Below are 18,622 nucleotides of genomic sequence, written 5' to 3'. Positions count from 1 at the left end.
CAAATGTTAACAGTGGTTAACTCTGGATGGCAAAATTACAGGTGATTTTTTAACCTTTGTATCTATTTGTATTTTTCAATTTCTTTACGATCATCACAAAACAGGTGGGAATATTTTATAAAACAGAGAACAAATTATGCATATATATTTTACCTAAAATGAATGATTCTAAATTTGTTAAAGAAGTCCATTAAGATAATTTTTCAGATGGGCTAGAATGTATATATATTCTGTGATGAATCCTTTTATAACAAATAATTTTAATTTTATGGTTCCATAAATCACTTATTAATTTAAAGTTTCTGAATAACAGATTTTCCTTTAAAATATAGGTTGAGTCAGCACACTTCTGAAAAAAGTTTGAGGTCCTAATGAATGGGAAGTAGGCGCCGGCAAACTTTTTTTGTGAATGGCTAAGTAGTAAATGTTTTTGACTTTGTGAGTCATACAGTCATGTTGAATATTCTTTTCTTTTTCCTAAGTAACCCTTTAAAAATGTAAAAACTCTTAGTTCTCTGGCCATACAAAACGAGATTGCAGGCTGGATGTGGCCCACAGACCATAGTTCAATGACCTCTGGAGTAAAGGATGAATACATAAGAACAACACATAACTACTTTTTCATTAAAAGCTAACATAATACTGGGATTGAACCTAGGTGAATCTTCAATTATTAGAGTCCTAGAACCGGTTGGGATCTATTTTCAACAGGAAGCAGAATAAATGGAAAAGTTCTAAAAGAGCAAACATTTTTTAAAAGTTTATATATTTTTTAATGGAAAACTATGCAAATATGTCAAGAAGTTGTTATTTTTACCCAGAAAGTAAAAGCTAAAGGAAAATTTCTTTACAAATGAAGAATCTTTTCACAATTCTATAATCTTAGATTTTTGGTATTATGGGGGGAGTGTTGCTGTTATATACAAGAATCCATTCACTTATTCAAGCCACAAACCTGGGAGCCATCTTTGTCCCTCCCCACCTGGGCCTTGCCTCCAGTCACCAGATGATGTATTTACTGCTGTTAGTATTCCAAGCAGATCCCTGTTCCTGGCCACTACACCCACCCCCCAGCTGCTGTGAATATTGGCTTATGAAGGCTCACAGCTATCCTCTACAGTGCAATTTATCCCTCCACCTTCATCAGGCCATGGAAAGACCATCTGATTCACATCCTACTTGACATTTCTCCTGTCCCATCCTGCTTCTCTCACTTCCTTACAGGCCTATCCCTTAATAAACCACTTGCACCCAAATCCCTGTCTCAGGCTCTGCTTCTAGGGAACCTGACCTAAGACACCAAATCCCAGTGATTCTACTTTCTAAATATATTTGGCTTTCTGACCACTACATCTGCTTGGAGAAAGGATACAGGACTGGATTATTCTTAAAATTTTATTCTAATTTCAAAAATTAGAATAAATTTCAAAATTTACTGTATGATGTCAGTAACTTTTATGAATACCAGGAAGTAGTTCTTGTAAAATATGCAGCAATGGGGGCTTCGCTGGTGGCGCAGTGGTTGAGAACCTGCCTGTCAATGCAGGGGACACGGGTTCGAGCCCTGGTCTGGGAAGATCCCACATGCCACGGAACAACTAGGCCCGTGAGCCACAATTACTGAGCCTGCGCGTCTGGAGCCTGTGCTCCGCAACAAGGGAGGCCGCGATAATGAGAGGCCCGCGCACCGCAATGAAGAGTGGCCCCCACTTGCCGCAACTAGAGAAAGCCCTCGCACAGAAACGAAGACCCAACACAGCCATAAATAAACAAATAAATAAACAAACAAACAAATAAATAAATAAAACTGACTCAGTAGAGTCTTAAAAAAAAAAAATGCAGCAATGATCTGATAAACAAAAACACCCATAAAGATAAACAAAGAACTTGGAAGAGATTTAGCTTTCAATTGACATTACTATATAGAATTATTGCTAGTATTATTTGTGCTAGTGAGTAGAAACAGCTGCATCTCCAATATTATCAATTTTGCTAATTGTTTCTGATTACATTTTAAAAATTATACTAATAACCAATAGGCTATAAATAATCTTTTATTATAAGACTTTCCCATTTTATTATACTGTAATGGGTTCATTGATGCTTACTATGATGTGATTATTTGCTGACTCGGAAGAATACCTTTATTAGAATATGCATATGTATTCAATTTATCTTCTCAATTACACCTACATTAAAAACTTCAAAATCAAGTTTGCAAAAACAGGCGAGCCGTAGCACCTATATGGTTTGTGACCTCATGCACTATTGCATCTGGTTAATAATTCATAATAATCTTCAAAAATAAGCACTGAGTAAGTCATAGGGTTCCTTCTGTGCATAGCTCTCAGAGAAATGTGTACAGCAGTCCAAGGGCTGGATCTAGCACAGAGTGAGAGCTGGAAGCATGATGAACACAAATCTGCAATAGCCAGGTAGCTGCTGTACAAAACATAGAGTTTCCCCAATGGAAACTTAACCATTTTTCCCTCCTCCCTCTAAAGTGATTTCTCTTCACTTTTCCTATTCTGAAATAAGGAAATCAGCTACTTCTCTACTCTCTCAATGAAATACATTTTGCTTCAAGTTATTCATAGTTATTCTCAACTGATAAATCTATTATGAAGAACTAAGTTGACCATTCTTTCGTTTGATAATCACTGAAACTGAGTGTTTAGGGTTTAGGTAGCCATGATCAGTGAATAAATTGCCAAGCAACAGAGACTGAAGTGCCCTTTTCCCCTCCTTACTTATTTCTTGGGTTCAAAAGAAAACAAAACAGAAACCTCCGAGTATGCTGTTATTTAAATAGAGGCAAGTCCACATTATTCCAGTACCTATAATGAGTCTATTTCCTAGGAATTTCTTTTCATTCTCATAAAATACCTTCAATGAATGATAGCCATATTCCTCAACCTGAGCATAGGGATCACCTCAAACTCCTCTCCCATTCTCAGTGGAGGACCCAGGCTCTCCCTCAGGTGGATCTGGGCACAGTGCTGGAGGGTGGTCGGGTTGGCCTGAGCTGGCAGGTAGGGCAAGGGGCAGTATCTGGGTCTAGGCTTTCTGTCCAAGTCACAGTCACTTGGCTACCACCTCCAGGATTTTGCCATACTGTATACCACCTCTACTCCTATTTACATAATATTTTTCTTTAAATGAATTGTTTTTAAATTAAATTCATTCGAGGGGGAAGCTTTATATCACTATGATAAATGGAATATAAGTATTATCTGCTAAAATAGAAGTGAAGTATACACAAACTACATTTTATCAATTTTAAAAATAATTTAACGCCTCTGAAATTTGGATGTATCTTAGAATCAATGGCATCTTGCAATTGTAATTGGCATCATCATATTATAGTAGCACATGAAATAATGATGTGTTTTACTTATCAGTGGTATATTAGATTTGATGAAATATAGTAAATTCTATAAAAAACAAAGTTATTAAACTTTTAAAAATGAAAAATGAAAAATATAATAAATCAAAATGTATAAAATGTATGGCTGAATATAAGTTTCTTGTTGATGACAATGGAACTTTTGGATCAAAATAGCTAGAAATTCTAATTGATAGTTTCAGACAAAGATGAGGATCTACATCAATGAGACAAATCTGTCAGTTTCTATAGTAACCCACTAAAAAGCTGAACTCCCATGAGGATATATTTAGATAGCTCAAAAGATATTTACTGTTTTATCTGTATTATTTAAATGTATATTACATACTCAACTTCAGGAAGTGATATTTCAACATATCACTGAATAAAACACAGAGGTGCCTGTAGAATTCAGTGAATGGGAGTTCTTCCCTATTGGTGTGAGTCCTGGCTGTCTGTGCTTCAAATGGTTCAGTTATTGAGGGCTTGGAACACTTATGATTATACCTGAGCATCCCACCCCTGATTTATGAGGTCCAGGTAAGGTTGATTACCATGGCACTACTACATTTGTCTCATCCTGAGCAATATTCTCTATGAAATTACAGGTTTTATGTGCTCATTCTCTGCTGCCAGATATATGAATGTAAATACAAGACTGTCAAAATACATTTGTCTGAGTATCACCTAAAAATTATTGGGTATCACACTTTGGGCAACACTTGTCCAGATGGAGCACCAAGTATGAAGGACTCAGTAGAGAAAGGGACAGTTGGGTTACAGCTAGAACCAGGTGGGTCAGGTAGGTTGAAGAAGGCAGTTAGGAGGCAAAGCCTGAAGGGGCTGCCCAGGACCAAGAGCATTGACCCAGACCTCTAGAGAAGGCCCTTGGGTAGGGAGGTGCTACCTCAAGAAGACAACAGCATTCATTTTTCCATTCCTCTGTTCATTCAGTTACTCATTCATTGAAATACCTGTGCCAGGCACTGGATTGGGCTTTGGAAAGAAGGAGTTGGAAGAGGTCAAACAGCTCACAGTCTAGAAAGGAAAAGAAGAACATCAGTGATCACAGTTGGGTTTCAGAGTATTAGGGTGGGCGTAGTCAAAGAGTGTAATGGAAAAAAGTATTGGAGGGGGCATTTAACTCAATGTGGACAGCTCAGGGAAGTCTTCCAAAAGGAGTGATGCTTGAATTGAGTCTTGAGGTATAAACAAAAGTTGCTGAAGTCCTCCGGAGGCCGAATGACAGAAAGACATCTGAATCTCAGAGAACAGTATGGTCAAAGTTTAGAGAGGTTAAGAAAGCATGATCTGTTACCCACAAATGAGACACTTTAATATAACTGGAAAAGAGAGTGAATATTGGAGGATGGTAGAGAAAGAGTCTGGAAATGGTAGGAAAGCATGAACTGGATGCGAAGTTTACTGGACTTGAATTTGAAGTTCAGAGAGAGACCTGAAAGATTTTAAGCCAGAAATGGCTGGATTATACATGTGTTTTATGTGTTGACTGATGTTGAGAAAAAGTAAATTCTGTATCAAAACATAACCTGAAGGCCTTAGCCAAAGTGCTAGACAGTAAGCAGATAGAGATTTGCATCATGTAAGAAACCATTTAAATCAAGGGATAGGATAGTGGGCTGCTGAAAGGGCGTGAAGGTGCAGACGATTAGCATTGCAGATGTGAGGTGTTGGAAGAGCCACACACCAGCACAAGGAAATCTCCCAGGTGAGAACAAGAGTTTGGAAAGAAAGGAAGGGGAGGAGCAAGTGCTAAACTTCACAATGAATGCAGAGGATTGGCTGAACTTCCAGTAGGTAACAATGACAGGGAAGGTTGGAGAATGATGGAGGCATTCCCTCTCTGTGTATCTTAAGATAATCCATTGGATCAACTTTTATTTATATATCTATATTTTTCTTTTTTAAAAAACTTTTTATTGTGGAAACACTTCAAACATTTACATAATTGAATAGTACAATGAACCCCATGTATCCATCACCCAGCTCGGCCAACTATCAACCCACGGTAATCTTGTTTCACCTATAATCCTTCTACTAGATTATTTTGAAGCAAATCCCAGACATCATATCATTTTAAGACAATGATCTTTACTCTTAACCCAAACCTGTGTCAGAATCATAGGATATGATGAACTTTGCGCTGTGGCCAATTAGAAAAACACTGAAAAGTCATAAATATGTAAGTAAAGTCTACTTTCTAATAAAGAGAAATTAATAAGACAATATGAACGTGATTTTCAGTTATTTAGAGAAATGGGTAAAACAATAATTTAGAAATAATGCTAATCTGGTAAACAAAGTTACTAGCAAAATCCTACGACATGAATTAAACTAATGGGGTTAAATATATGAACAGGAAACAAAAGAAAATTGAGTTTAAAAATGTGTAAACTAAAGCATCAAGGAAATAAGGTATGAAATAACTATTAGACTGGAAAGGAAAACCTGAGAGCAGAAAGAAAGCTGGTCCGAGGGTGGGATGGGGCAACAGGTTAAGTGTAAATTGGAATATAGGCTAGCTCATTTAAAAGAGATCCTGATTAGTTCCTCCACTCAGTAATTACTGAGCACTTGCCATGTGCAGGGCACTGTGGTGTCTCCGGAATGTCACATGCCTTTAGTAAACCATCTTCGTTGCTTAAGGAGAAAGCAGCAAGTGACCTGGGGGCAAGAAGCTGCACACACCCGATTCTGCCTGAGCCTCATCCAGATTCTTTATTAAACACCTGGCTTCTTGAGAAATAGAGGGAACTGGAAGGGGCTCAGAGGAGTGGAACAGAAAATAATTTGATCAGAAAGATCAAAGAAACCAAATATAAGGAATTTGGCTAAGCCAGGGCTCAGCAAAAAAATAAAAGAGCTATTCAAGGCGTGTAAAGAGTGAAGCAAAATAAGAAGTATTGAGCTGGTGCACAGAGCATAATGGAGAGCCTCGGACAAACCCAGGGAAAGGCAGCCGCCGAGGGCAGGACAGAGGGACAGCCCAGCTGAACACATTCTGACGTCAAGCGGGCTTCTGTCCAATGGCTTCCAGAGGGCGGGCATTATTTTTAACCTTTCAACTTTGGAAAAGAACGTGTGCTGAATCAATCCTGCCCTGACAAGCAGGATGGGAAGGGAGGGGAAAAAGTATTTTCCCTCAAATGTAATTCATAGATAAGTTCTAATGCTTCTCACTCCCACAGAGATTTTTCCAGTCAGCAGAAATTTTACCAGTGAAGGCAGAGAGAGAGAGAGAAAGAGAGAGAGAGAAAGAGATTAAATTTTCACTTAATGTCTTAGTGGCCTTATTTTGGCAACTTTTTTTAGTTCTTGATCAGTTGCTTTCATTCAGGCTCTGGGTCTTTAGTTTTTGGGAGGGAATTAAACGCCTTTTTATTTTAAAATATATCATACATACAAATCAGGGTATAAAAACATAAATGCACAGTTTAAAGAATAATGATCAAATGAACACCAGCATTTCCCACCTCTCCATTTAAAGTCAGATTATTCTGGTACCTTTGAAGCCCTCTGGGTGTCTCACCCTAATCACATTTCTCCCTCTGTTTCTCCTTCTGACTCCTCAACATTATCCTAAAATTTAGCTTAACCCCTTGCCTTTCCTTAAAGTTTTACAATAAGGTATAGTCGAGAGTTTAGCTAAGCTACTCCATGGTATTGCTGCTTCAGCATCCAATGTGTTTGGCCAAGAGGCCTGTGGGGTACTTAAACTGATGCCAGCCCCTCATGTTATCAAGCACATGCCCTAGATAACAGCCTGCGGAGTCACAGCAAATGTGAGCTCCTGATATAACTCCTCCGGCAGCCCTGTGATAAATAGTCTCTCCCACCTCCCAGGGCCTTCCCCTTGTGCACCCCTTAGATAAGACCCCTGGGAGCCTACCAAAACCCTGCTCTTTTTGGTTCAAATAAGGTTTATTATTGTCATTACACCTCTGGTTGTATCATGGTCTCATGGTATGCTTTTCTCCGGTCTCAGGACAGCACTCATGAGGGCCAAAGGGACTCACTTCTTTACACAGTGAACAGAAAAACTAAAAATAATTGAGTTCATGACATTGGCTACTCAAGTTGCTTAGACAAATGGATGGATGAACCATACATCGCACATCACCACACTGAAGCTGGAGATGTACTTTGTTCTTGCTTGTGGGCAACATTCTGGAAGAAACCCTCATTCAGTATCCCTCGGGGACACCACTGGCGAACCCACACTTCTGGGGACAGCATCTCCCTGCCCCCGCCCTGCGGAAGCATCCGTTCAGCAGCAGGCCTGGTACAAGGAAGAGGCACGGTCAACTGTGTTTCCCTTTTCCTTTTGACCCCTTTCCTGAGTCTGGAATCACTCGTGCGTGGTCCTCCCTGATGAGGCCAAAGCTCATCAAACAGTTGACCGCTGCCCAAAAGTTTTGACGCTGCACCGGATCTCAGTCCCCTCAAATCCAAACTCCTGGAACTGGACCAGCTTGGGTCTGTCATGCTCTGGGCCACCTCTGCTGGCAGCCTCAGGCCCCTCCTCTCCTCCCAGCACCATACCAGCAAGGGTTCACCATTTCTGGTGACTTGTCTAGACAGACCAGGGGGTTCATCCCTCGCGGCCTTCCCTACGTACTTTAGCAATTCTAATTATTAGGCCAGCGTGGTTATGAATTTTAAATAAGTGAAAGGATCAAAGTTTATGAAGACAAGACGTAGTCAGTTTTAAACTTTCTGATTGTTTTTTCTCCCCGAGAACAGCTTAAAGAGGCATGAAGTCAGGAAGTAAGGGATCTGGAAATTCCTACTCAGCAATTTTATACTAGGTTTTTACAAATATAAGACATTCCATAAAGGCTAGGTAAAACTCTAGTATTTCTAAAATCCTGTGAAATTGGCATATCTCGGTGGAGACATAGGGTATTAGAAACTGTGAGGTCTGAAAATTATTGCTATAATTTCTAAAATTCCCTCTTCTCTCTTTTTAATTCCAAGAAGTCCAAGATCTTATGGGCAGAATATATGGCTTTTAGCAAAAGCTGGCTCTTGAGCTTTGAATTGGCTCGGGCTCGTTCTTCTCTATTTTTATATCCTCCCTTTCCATTCATTCAACAACAGACATTTATTGAACATCTAGTAAGTGAGTGTCAGGTATAGCGTTAAACCCTGGAGATTCAAAGAAAAAACCTGACATTGGTACCTCCCTTTGAGGGCGGGGCGTTGAAGAGCTAGTGGAGAGAGAGAGATGCAAAGAAAGAAAGAAAAGCAGTAGTGTTCTAGGTGTGCTAACAGGAGCGTTCTCAGGACCCAACGGGGGCAGCATGAGGACAGTTATTAATTCAGACAGAGAGAGAAATAGGAGTTGGGTGAGCTGGAGGTTTGCTTTGCAAGAGGCTTTAGGGGAGCCATGAAGACCTTGAGCTGAATTATGAATTACAGCCTCAAAGCACATCAGAGTCGGAAAGAGCTTTTGATCAACTCTATTTTGGAAGCCCAAGAAGGTGACCTTGTCCAAATTCACATGGCTAGTTGGTAGCTGGATCTGCTAATGCGAAACGTTTGCTCCTTCCCTTCCAATACGTGGTCCTGGTTTCCCCCTTTGCGGTCAGCAGTGAGGTGGCCCACCTCTTGCTGGACCACACCTGTGCCCAGAGGTGAAGGCAGAGCTTCCTCTTCCTTGGTTTTTACAGTTCAGTGAGACCACTTGCTTTTTTAATTCCTGGGAGCTTGGCTTACATAGATTAGGTGATGGGTTTCAATAATTTGTCTTGGGGGGGATGGTCCTATCCACTTTCTGTGTCTCTTCTTCAGCTTTATCTAGAAATTGGAAGGCGGGATGTGGCTGGGTGTGTACCTGGCTCCACCAGCTCTAGCTGGAGGCTGTGGTGTGTTGTTTCGCCTGCCTGCATCCAGTCCCCGGCGTTTCTCTGGTGACTACCCCCACTCCGCTCTCAGGACGCAAGGTTCTGGTGGGAAGACCCACCTCTTGACTTCCACACTCAGTGGGACCATTCACCCGTGCGCGGTGGCCTGAAGCCAGCTGTCTCCTCTCTCTTCATCTCCTGCCACCGCCGCAGCTCAGCCTGGGGGCCAGGAGGCTTCTCCCCCCAGGAATCTGAGAAGTGGGTTCTTCTGCAGGTGAGCTAATAGCTTCCCACATTGTTGCTTTGTGGATCTCTGCATTGGCAGGGACACTCCGAGGACAGTGTAGGGGCACTTCCGTGGGGGGGACAGGAAGAAGAGATGGCTACGACGAGAGAGGAAGATAGCAGCGAGGAGGATTCTCTGAAATTGTGGAAGCTGAATTGCCTTTGTTGGGGAGTAGCTGATGCACCTGAAAACTATTGACAAGGCTTTAATGCCCGAGTAAAATTAGTACTGAGATGCCTGCGATCTCTTCAAGAGATTTTGATGTTCACTTCACGTTCCTCTTTCAGCAGAAAAAATGTGGACTTGGTCCCTGTTATTCATGTGATTAGGAACCGGTTTCCTAAAATGATATATGTAGGCTAATTCCTATTGACCCTTCAGAGAGAGAAATCACATATTGTTATTCAAGAAGCGCATGTAATTTTCTCTCTTTTTACAAGCCCAAATCAAATAGATTACCTTCCCGAGCTATGAACAACTTGAAATGCACACAGATCTGTGAGGTTCAAGAGAAAGAGGATAAGGACTTGCATTGGAAAGAGCGAGGTCTGTGGTGCCGCAAAGATTCTCTTAAACGGCTGCAGAGGAAACCAGTGGATTCCGAAACTGTAAAATCTTTAAAGGGAAACAAACGATAACATAGGGTGTCATGAGAAATGGCATTTTATATTTATTTAAGCAGCCTTCTTCTTGAAGGTAGAAATACTTCTCAAAACCTTCACCATGACCCCCGTGCCCAGGCCACCATTGTCTCTACTCTGGATTACTGAAATAGCTGCCTGTTGAATTTCCCTGCTTTCACCCTTGTCTCTTACAGTTCACTCTCCACTCAGTAGCCAAAATGATCTTTTAAAGATCATCTTTTAAAGCTTACAACTCTCCAAGAGCTTCTCACTGTACACAGGATAAAATTCAAACTTCTTACCCTGGCCTTGGAGATCCTTCAGGATTTCTCAACAGAGACAATATCTTCAGGACAGTATGAGCAGCACAAGTCTTCTCATGTGCCTCCATCCAAAGCAGTACAAGATGTTTAGCATCCCTGGTCCTGCCCACAAAAGCCAATAGTGCTCTGTCCCCAACTCCATATTTTGCACCCAAATCACCAGCTGCACATCTTCAAACACCACCTAGGTAGGGGAAGGAGGGTTGCATCACCCCCGGCTGAAAATCCCTCCTAGCCTACTTGATCTGGCCCTTACCTATCTTCAACCTCAGGATCTTTGCATGGGTTCTTTTCTCTGCCTGGAAAAGAAGCACTCCCAGACTACCCAGTTTGGCTCCTTTTCCACATTCAAGTCTTAGCTTAAATGCCACCACCTCAGAAAGCCCTTCCCTGGACCACCCCATCTAAAATTGCAATACATACACACATACACGCATACACACAGAGTCACTCTCACTATGTATACTTATCACAATACACAATTTTCTTCTTTGTTTACTTGTATATTGTCTGTCTCCCTTCTCCAGAATGTAAGTTCCATGAGAGCAGTCTGTTTGTTTTTGCTATATCCCCAGAGCCTGGGGATAAATTTTTATAAATATTTGTTGATTGAATAATAGATGCCATAAAGTTATTTTTTCATTTAATCATGTACATAATACATATTAGGAAGAAGCAGAAAAGCATTGTGAAACTCATTTTTTTAGATAAAGCACTAAGACACTAAAAATAACAAATTTCACACTGAATATTAGTGATGGAGGGAGAAACAAAACCAGAAATGTCATTGCCTCCTTATTAAGTCACAGTGGATTATTTCAGTATAAGGTGATCTATTAGGTCACACTGAAAGACATATAACATACAGAGACATAAATAATTAATAAATTATCTCATCCCTGTCACTTTAAGGCTAAATGTCCACTATCTATATACTAGCTGCATTTCATTTTACTTTACAAGTTATTATACCTTTTCAAGTCTAGCCTCAAAAATTTAGATTCAGGGGCTTCCCTGGTGGCGCAGTGGTTAAGAATCCGCCTGCCAATGCAGGGGACACGGGTTCCATCCCTGGTCTGGGAAGATCCCACATACCGCAGAGCAACTAAGCCCGTGCGCCACAACTACTGAGCCTGCGCTCTAAAGCCCGCGAGCCACAACTACTGAGCCCGCGTGCCTACAGCCCGTGCTCCACAGCAAGAGAAGCCACCACAACGAGAAGCCTGTGCACAGCAACGAAGAGTAGCCCCCGCTCGCCACAACTAGAGAAAGCCTGCGCGCAGCAACGAAGACTCAACACAGCCAATAAATAAATAAATTAAATTAATTAATTAAAAAAAATTTAGATTCACCCTTTAGAGAAGGGGATGAAAAAGGAAATAAGTTTTACTGTTCTCTGTGGAACAAATTTGAATACCCATCTCTCATCTGATTTCAGTAGCTGACAAAATTGATTCACGAACAAGGCATCGTGTGGGGATGGCAAATACACAGCACCTGGGTTCTCATTCTCCACTCCTGCATCTCGGCAGGTACAGCTCACCAATCCTAGTCCTTCCTCTTGCTGAGAACCCATTCCACCTGGGACTCTCCACACAGTGCTCCAGGCAGCAGCTACCAGTGAACCGGAGTTGACATACAACTTAAACATCTATGTGCCAGACCTGGAATACTGGAAAGAGCAAATCTTTCCAGATCAGTCTGAGTTTGAATACCATATCTGCTCTTTGTCACTGGTGAGATCTTGGTTTCTCACACTCTTTCCGTTTGTTTCATAACATCAAACTTGTAGGGTTATTGGGAAAGAGCAAATAATGTCTCTAAAGTATTTAGTACCATGCTTGTTACAATCAGAATTCACTGAATAGTCGCACGGAACAGTGGTAAGGAGAAGGCTCTATTTCACACCCCCATCCCCGTCCCCAAGAACAGAGAGGAGGTATTATCTTGATATGTAGGAGGCGGTGCAAGTTACTGGAAACACTAGAGTGAGACTGAGTGTTGGATGAGTGGTTCCCAAAGTGTGGTTCTGAGACCACCTGTGAGCTTATTACAACTTGCAAATACTCAGGCCCCAGCACAGACCTACGGATCAGAACACTGGGGATGGGTCCCAGCATTGTGTGTGTTAACAAGCCTTCCTGATGCACGCTCTCTCTAGTTTGGGAAGCACTGCAGTAGGGAGAGGGAAGGTGGAGGGGGAATAGAGGTGACAAAATCAAGGCAGAAGCATGTCTGCTCACCTGGTGACTAATCAGAGAGGAAACAAGAAGTGCCGCCCCTCGCAGAGGCTGTGACCATGAGCATGCCCCACCCTAGTGGCCGCTTCCACAGGCAGGATAGCAATTTGCTGCAACAAAGGACAGACCCAGAGCTCGTTAGGAGAAAATGGGCTTGTAGCACAAGGCATAAGGATAACTTCCCAAATGCAGCCCCAGTGCAAGTAGACAACAGATGGAACTTGAAAGGCTTCTTCCCTGAGCAGAGGTAGGTGGCCCTTGTTCTTGGTTGTTTCAAGAGCAGCTTTGACTGAAGGCAAAAGAAGCCGATCTAGACACTTTCTCAAGCTTCCCCAGCTTGGTGAATTCATGAAAGGACTGCATCTGACAAGTTCAACGTGCATGGGGGCAGTGGGGAGGAGGGGGCATCAAAGATGTGTCAAGAGATTCAGCTCCACCAGGATTTCTCTACTCTATGTGCTCAATCTAGACCATCGTGTTCCCCCATTCCGACTCTTTCTGCCAGTTTACCAGACACAGAAGTACCTCCCATGGGGTCAAAAATTATAAAATATTTTTAAAGAATGTAATCAATCCAAAGCCCTATGTGACCCAGCAGATTTTAAACCTGTTTCCAAAGTTAACCCCTGCAGCACGATGTAGAATGGCCTCAGCCCCTACTTTTCTTTGCTTCCACCTAACTTGAAACTTAACTTTTATTAAAAGTTTAAGTCACACATTCTTGGACACATACTCATACTTGCAGATTGGTCTAAAGGGTGTAGACAAGGTCTATGGCCACTGCCTTATTAGTAAAGAACAAGGACCTTATTAGAGACCATCAGGCATTTGGATCCAACATAATTACTGAGCTCGGCACTGCCAATTCTCCTGTCTTTCCCATAACCACATACGTGGGAATTGTTATCATTCCCACGAGGCAGACCACAGAACTGAGACTCAGACACGTAAGCCAGGTCCCACAGCTACTTTAAGTGGCCAAGTGTGAATCCTAAACACCAGTCTCCTGACAGAGGCGGTGTTAATCCACCACTAGAAGATTGGCTACAGGGGTGACCTACCCTTAGGTCATTGTCATTGACAGCTGTCATTGTCATTGACAGCTCTCAACTCCCAGCTGATGCATGTGCTGCGATTTGTGCTTCCAATGGAATGTTTCTGCTGCTGAAATTTATCACCACCTTTCTAAGCTGGTGGAGAGAATGTTTCCAGATTAAAAATGTGTCCTACACATAGCCCCATTGCAGGTATGGCAACCCTGCTCTTACAGTGGCCTGAAGTGAACGATGAAAATTCTGAGAGTAGCACTAACCACGTTCTTAAAGATAGCTGTGTGAACATGTTAGGAGATTTTACAGAAAGGTAGCAATTAGTTATTATTGAACCACTTGTAAGAGGTGGCTTCTAATAACAACAAAAGAAGTTCCTTTAAAAATGCTGTTCAAACTTGCTTTTGGATAGCCCACCTTTATTGAGATTCTGAGGTGGCTTACTATTGTTCTTCACGCATATGGAATAACTATACCATAGGAAGAAAACCAACAATTCTTTGTATTTCTGAACACAAAATAGGTAGAAGTGGGTTTGCTTTAAGAAGGACTTCTGATCAATGAGCCTGGTTAATAACTAGGAATGGATTTCCAAGGGAGTTGGGCATCCTTTTTTGAAGGAGGGTGGGGAGAAGGGGGTGAACTAGCAGTGGTTCTAAAGTTGTGCTACAGAGCTGGTTTCCACTCTCAAAACTCATTTCCTCCCCCAAGGAACAATATAGTTTCCTAAGTCATAAAGAAAAAGAAGGAACTGTAAAATAATATTTATGGAGACTCTACTGGATTCTAAATTTCCTTTAATAATTTTTCTTCTTTATTTATTTGTTAATTTATTTTTGATCCGTGACTTTGTTTTTAATTATCTCCAGCCTTAGGATCACATAATTTACCAATTTGTGCTGATGGTATATCTCCTCTAATCTTTCTAACGAGTTGGCAAAAGCACCATTGCCAATCATGCGTATCTGGCAATTCTACAGTTGCATGTGTTTTTGAATAGCTGTTTAAAAGACAATCCTGAATTATAACTTAGTTTGACTTGGTAAAGAATTCATAAGCAAAGTTTGCTGCAATAGCTTGTGATGCTAAAATTTAAAAGCATTTGATCTTATAGATCACCTATGAAATGTGAGAAGTATTAAATATTCTTTATTTGATATTATACATAAACCACACTAAAATGCCTTTCATTAAGTAAAAGACAACATTTTAGATACAGGGAATTTTAATTTAATTGGCATAGTTAAGACCAAAAAGATAAAGTGGACATTGCCAGCTTACCTTCAGCCCTGGTCTTTAGCAGGCTAATGAATATAACGTGAAATGCAGGTGAGTCTTACTGTTCTATGAGACAGTGAAGGGATATCCTCTGTATTTAAATATATTAATATAACCAGTTATATAAGTTTAAATATAAAACCAATTTCCTGTAGGTTTTGAGATGGCGTTCACCATCTCTATGAAGAGCTGAACATCAAGTCCAATCATATCTTTAGAAGGGGAAAACAGGGATAGCACTTGCTGAGCTGGAATTAGTATCAAAATTCAAAAAGCTGATCATGTTAATTGAACTAGGAGTCAATCTATATAAATCAGGGCCGTCCAAAAGAAATATCCTACCAGCCATTCATGATTGGAATTCTGGTGTATGAGGCCGATTCAAATATGGTACACATAAAAAAAAAAATCATGAGACACTTTTGTTTTGTAATTAGGCAATGGCCAACTATTACTCATTAGCTGCTTTTTTGAGATAAGCTATCAAGTCAGCCCTTTCTAATGCCTGTGAAAATCATTTTTGTTCCAGGGATGTACTTCTTGGGATTCTCCATATACCCCATCAGTGTCTCCTCTCCCCAAGAGATGCCTTTGTTCTTGCTGGCATCTGTGTAAGAAAATCCAGGGGCCTGACCTGTCTTTTGCCCAAACAGATCATGGAGATTCGGCCCAGTCTTGTGCTTGCCTCTCTTTTCCATGGTATGGCACTAGGCCCGCTTCTGAACTAAAATCTTCTTGCCCTTCTCAACATCACCCATTTTTATTTTTTTATTTTTTATTTTGTTTTTTAAAAAAAAATAAATTTATTTATTTTTATTCATTTATTTTTGGCTGCGTTGGGTCTTCGTTGCTGTGTGCGGGCTTTCTCTAGTTGTGGCGAGCAGGGGCTACTCTTTGTTGTGGTGCGCAGGCTTCTCATTGCCGTGGTTCCTTTTGTTGCGGAGCACGGGATCTAGGTGCGCGGGCTTCAGTAGTTGTGGCATGCGGGCTTCAGTAGTTGTGGCTAGCGGGCTCCAGAGCACAGGCTCAGTAGTTGTGGCCCACAGGCTTCGTTGCTACGCGGCATGTGGGATCTTCCCGGGCCAGGGCTCGAACCCGTGTCCCCTGCATTGGTAGGCGGATTCTTAACCACTGCACCACCAGGGAAGTCCCAACATCACCCATTTTTAGATCGTCCATTTTTCATGCAAGATACAAAGGTTCCTGCTTGTGAGCAGGACATCCTGCTCTCCAAGTCCAAGGACACGCAAGCCTGAGCCTGTGTACTGGTAGATTCCTCTAATTCTAATGACATTGTTAATTATTTACTCTCTTTACAAATAAGGAAACCGAGGTTCAGACTGGCTGTGTAACTTGTCTAAGGTTATGGAATAAATGAAGAGACTGAAAATTTAACCCAGATTTGCTCAATTCCATCTCCAATGGATCTTTCCACTTCATTGGAAAGTCCCTCCCAACAATGCACAGTTTAACGGTGAGGAAACCGAAGCACAGATAAAATAAATAGCTTAAGAGATGTTGTGCAGTCAGTATGTGATTGAGGGTCACTATGTGAAATGTTCAGGAAGCCACATCCTTTTTCCTTTTAGACACTTTGATTTAGCTTATAAAAGGTCACAGTCTGTTACTTTTAGAGATTTTCCAGCTTTGGGGATTGGATTTTATTTTTCTTGGCAGCATTCATATTTGAAAGCAGTATATTTGACACCGCTTTCTGGATTTAACTTGAAACAAAGGAAGCAAAATTATACCCACGCACCCTGCTCTCTTCCAAATTATGAACTCAAAAGTTAACTTTTTGCTCAGAACATCTGCGTTTCTGAATGGGTAAGGCCCAAGTAGAGCCCTTTGCTGTTTTTAGAGTCAAGAACAGATCTTCCTATTCAGCAAGCTATAATCCCCACTTGGCCCAGCCATCAGAAGTGAGAAAAGGGGAACCCTTGCACTAACAAATCCCTGTTGATAAAACAAATCTTTTTTCATGAACATTCTGTCTTTAGAAAACAAGTAGATAGAGCACTTGTTAGTTAATAATAAAACGAATTCTTCAGTGACTACCCAGATGAATGAATATTTTTTAAAGGCATGGGGTATGTAAGGAATTTTAATCCAGCCTCCGTGTTCACTCCCCACACAACAACTGTAGAGAAACCACTGGCCTCTGAATGATGAATGGCCCCAGACTCAACCAAGAGGGAAAACAAGCCCAGTCCTATAATCTGGCATCTCTCTTTTTAAATTCCTGGGTGGACTTCTATTTTGGTTGTAGCTGATGAGTGGGCTCAGTCAAAGGGCTTTGCTAGCGCATCTTTAGCCTTTAAAAAGTTCTATTCGTTAATTCCAAATTAATATTTTAGGAGGCTCCCGGCCACAGGATAAAATAAGTCAGGAAACTGAATTAGTAAATGACAGAGCAGTAATCAGCTTAAATGAGACTTCTTCTTCCAGTTCTTTGCTTGTGGATGACACAGAATTTCTGAGCTTAGAAAAATCTCTTTTCTCTGCAGGTGGGACTGTGGGGATACCAGAGATGCGGTTCCACGATCACAGTCTTATCCATTTATTTTAGTCTTCTACCACAATACTCCACGCAGGTGTCCCCACCCTCACCCTGTGTTCTGTGCTGTCAAAGCCTACTTGCTAATCAGCTAGGTTGAACGAAGGGTTAAGGCTGCAGCCTTCCATTCCAGTAGATGCTGCAAACATTCGCGTCCACTTTCTCTTCTGCAGTCAGCCCTGCAGCTCTGCAAAGCCTTCAGCATTTGCAGAAGCATTATTTCCTCCCACCTATGTCTGGTTTAAACTTGCAGCTGACCAGGTTCTATAGCTCAGAATTCCAAACGTAGCCCTGTGGGGTCTTACCTAGCCTCTGTCCCTCTTCCTCTGCTGAATTTGTTTCCCCTGCCTTGTCCCGAAAAGCCTCAGGGCCTCTTGTAACCTGGATGTTTCCTCCCCACTGGAAGTTAGAAGCCTCCTCACTGGCTGCATCACTGCACATTTCCCTAGTAACCTTGTTTTTTCCTTTCAACTCAAACTTCTCCAAACAACACCATCTCTACTGACCTTGAATTTCCCTAGCCCTCTGTAACAGCCACGCCAGGAGAGAGACTGCAGGGGGCAAATTGGGGAAAGAAGGTTTGGGAACTCACCTGCACAGCTGCGAGGCTCAGACACAGGATGGGGCTGCCCGAAAACTTCCCAGGGACCATCTGCAGCCAAGTCTCTTGGCCTTAAAGCGACAGGGCACTTTTCACCATATAAGGAAGACAGTTTCACTTGTCTGCTTCGGGACCTGTTTGGGCAAAGCAGCTCCTTCTCTGGACATTGCAGAGGCTTAAGCCTTCTGGGGGCATCTGGTACCTGTCAGTTTGAGAGGATCTGTACATAGTAGGCAGTTTGATAACTGCTGGATAAGGCACAAGAATGGTGTTTGGCAGGCCATTTTCAAAGACCGTAAAACCCTTTATATGGGGCTTGCCCCCTACGGAAAGGGTTTACAGTGATTGGGAAGTCTTCCTCAATGACAAGAAAAGGCTCTGCTTCTATTTCAGGTCTGGCTTCCTGGAAATCA

General features: G+C 41.7%; 2 protein-coding genes across 4 annotated transcripts in view; both read right to left on the bottom strand.

Moving 5' to 3' along the window:
* SCHIP1 (schwannomin interacting protein 1) overlaps window positions 1-18,269 on the bottom strand; it is a 155,840-nt gene extending 137,571 nt beyond the window's left edge. For 2 of the 3 annotated variants that reach the window (XM_059920458.1, XM_059920457.1), the window contains exon 1: window positions 18,201-18,269. In XM_059920458.1, the coding sequence (XP_059776441.1) occupies window positions 18,201-18,260 (60 nt within the window). In that variant the 5' untranslated portion in view covers window positions 18,261-18,269. Of the gene's footprint in view, window positions 1-4,359; window positions 4,424-18,200 lie in introns of those variants that run through there. The other variant, XM_059920461.1, reaches the window with a different exon arrangement.
* On the bottom strand, window positions 15,540-15,782 carry LOC132365266 (cytochrome c-like). The gene has a single exon (XM_059921954.1). It carries the CDS (start codon window positions 15,747-15,749, stop codon window positions 15,540-15,542), a length of 210 nt encoding a protein of 69 aa, XP_059777937.1. The 5' UTR covers window positions 15,750-15,782.
* Window positions 18,270-18,622: the final 353 nt, after the last annotated feature.

The sequence above is a fragment of the Balaenoptera ricei genome, chromosome 4 (assembly GCF_028023285.1).
Source record: "Balaenoptera ricei isolate mBalRic1 chromosome 4, mBalRic1.hap2, whole genome shotgun sequence".
In the NCBI taxonomy this organism is placed as follows: domain Eukaryota; kingdom Metazoa; phylum Chordata; class Mammalia; order Artiodactyla; family Balaenopteridae; genus Balaenoptera; species Balaenoptera ricei.
The sequence above is the reverse complement of the archived record's forward strand: the minus strand, read 5'-3'. Positions and strand labels throughout refer to the sequence as shown.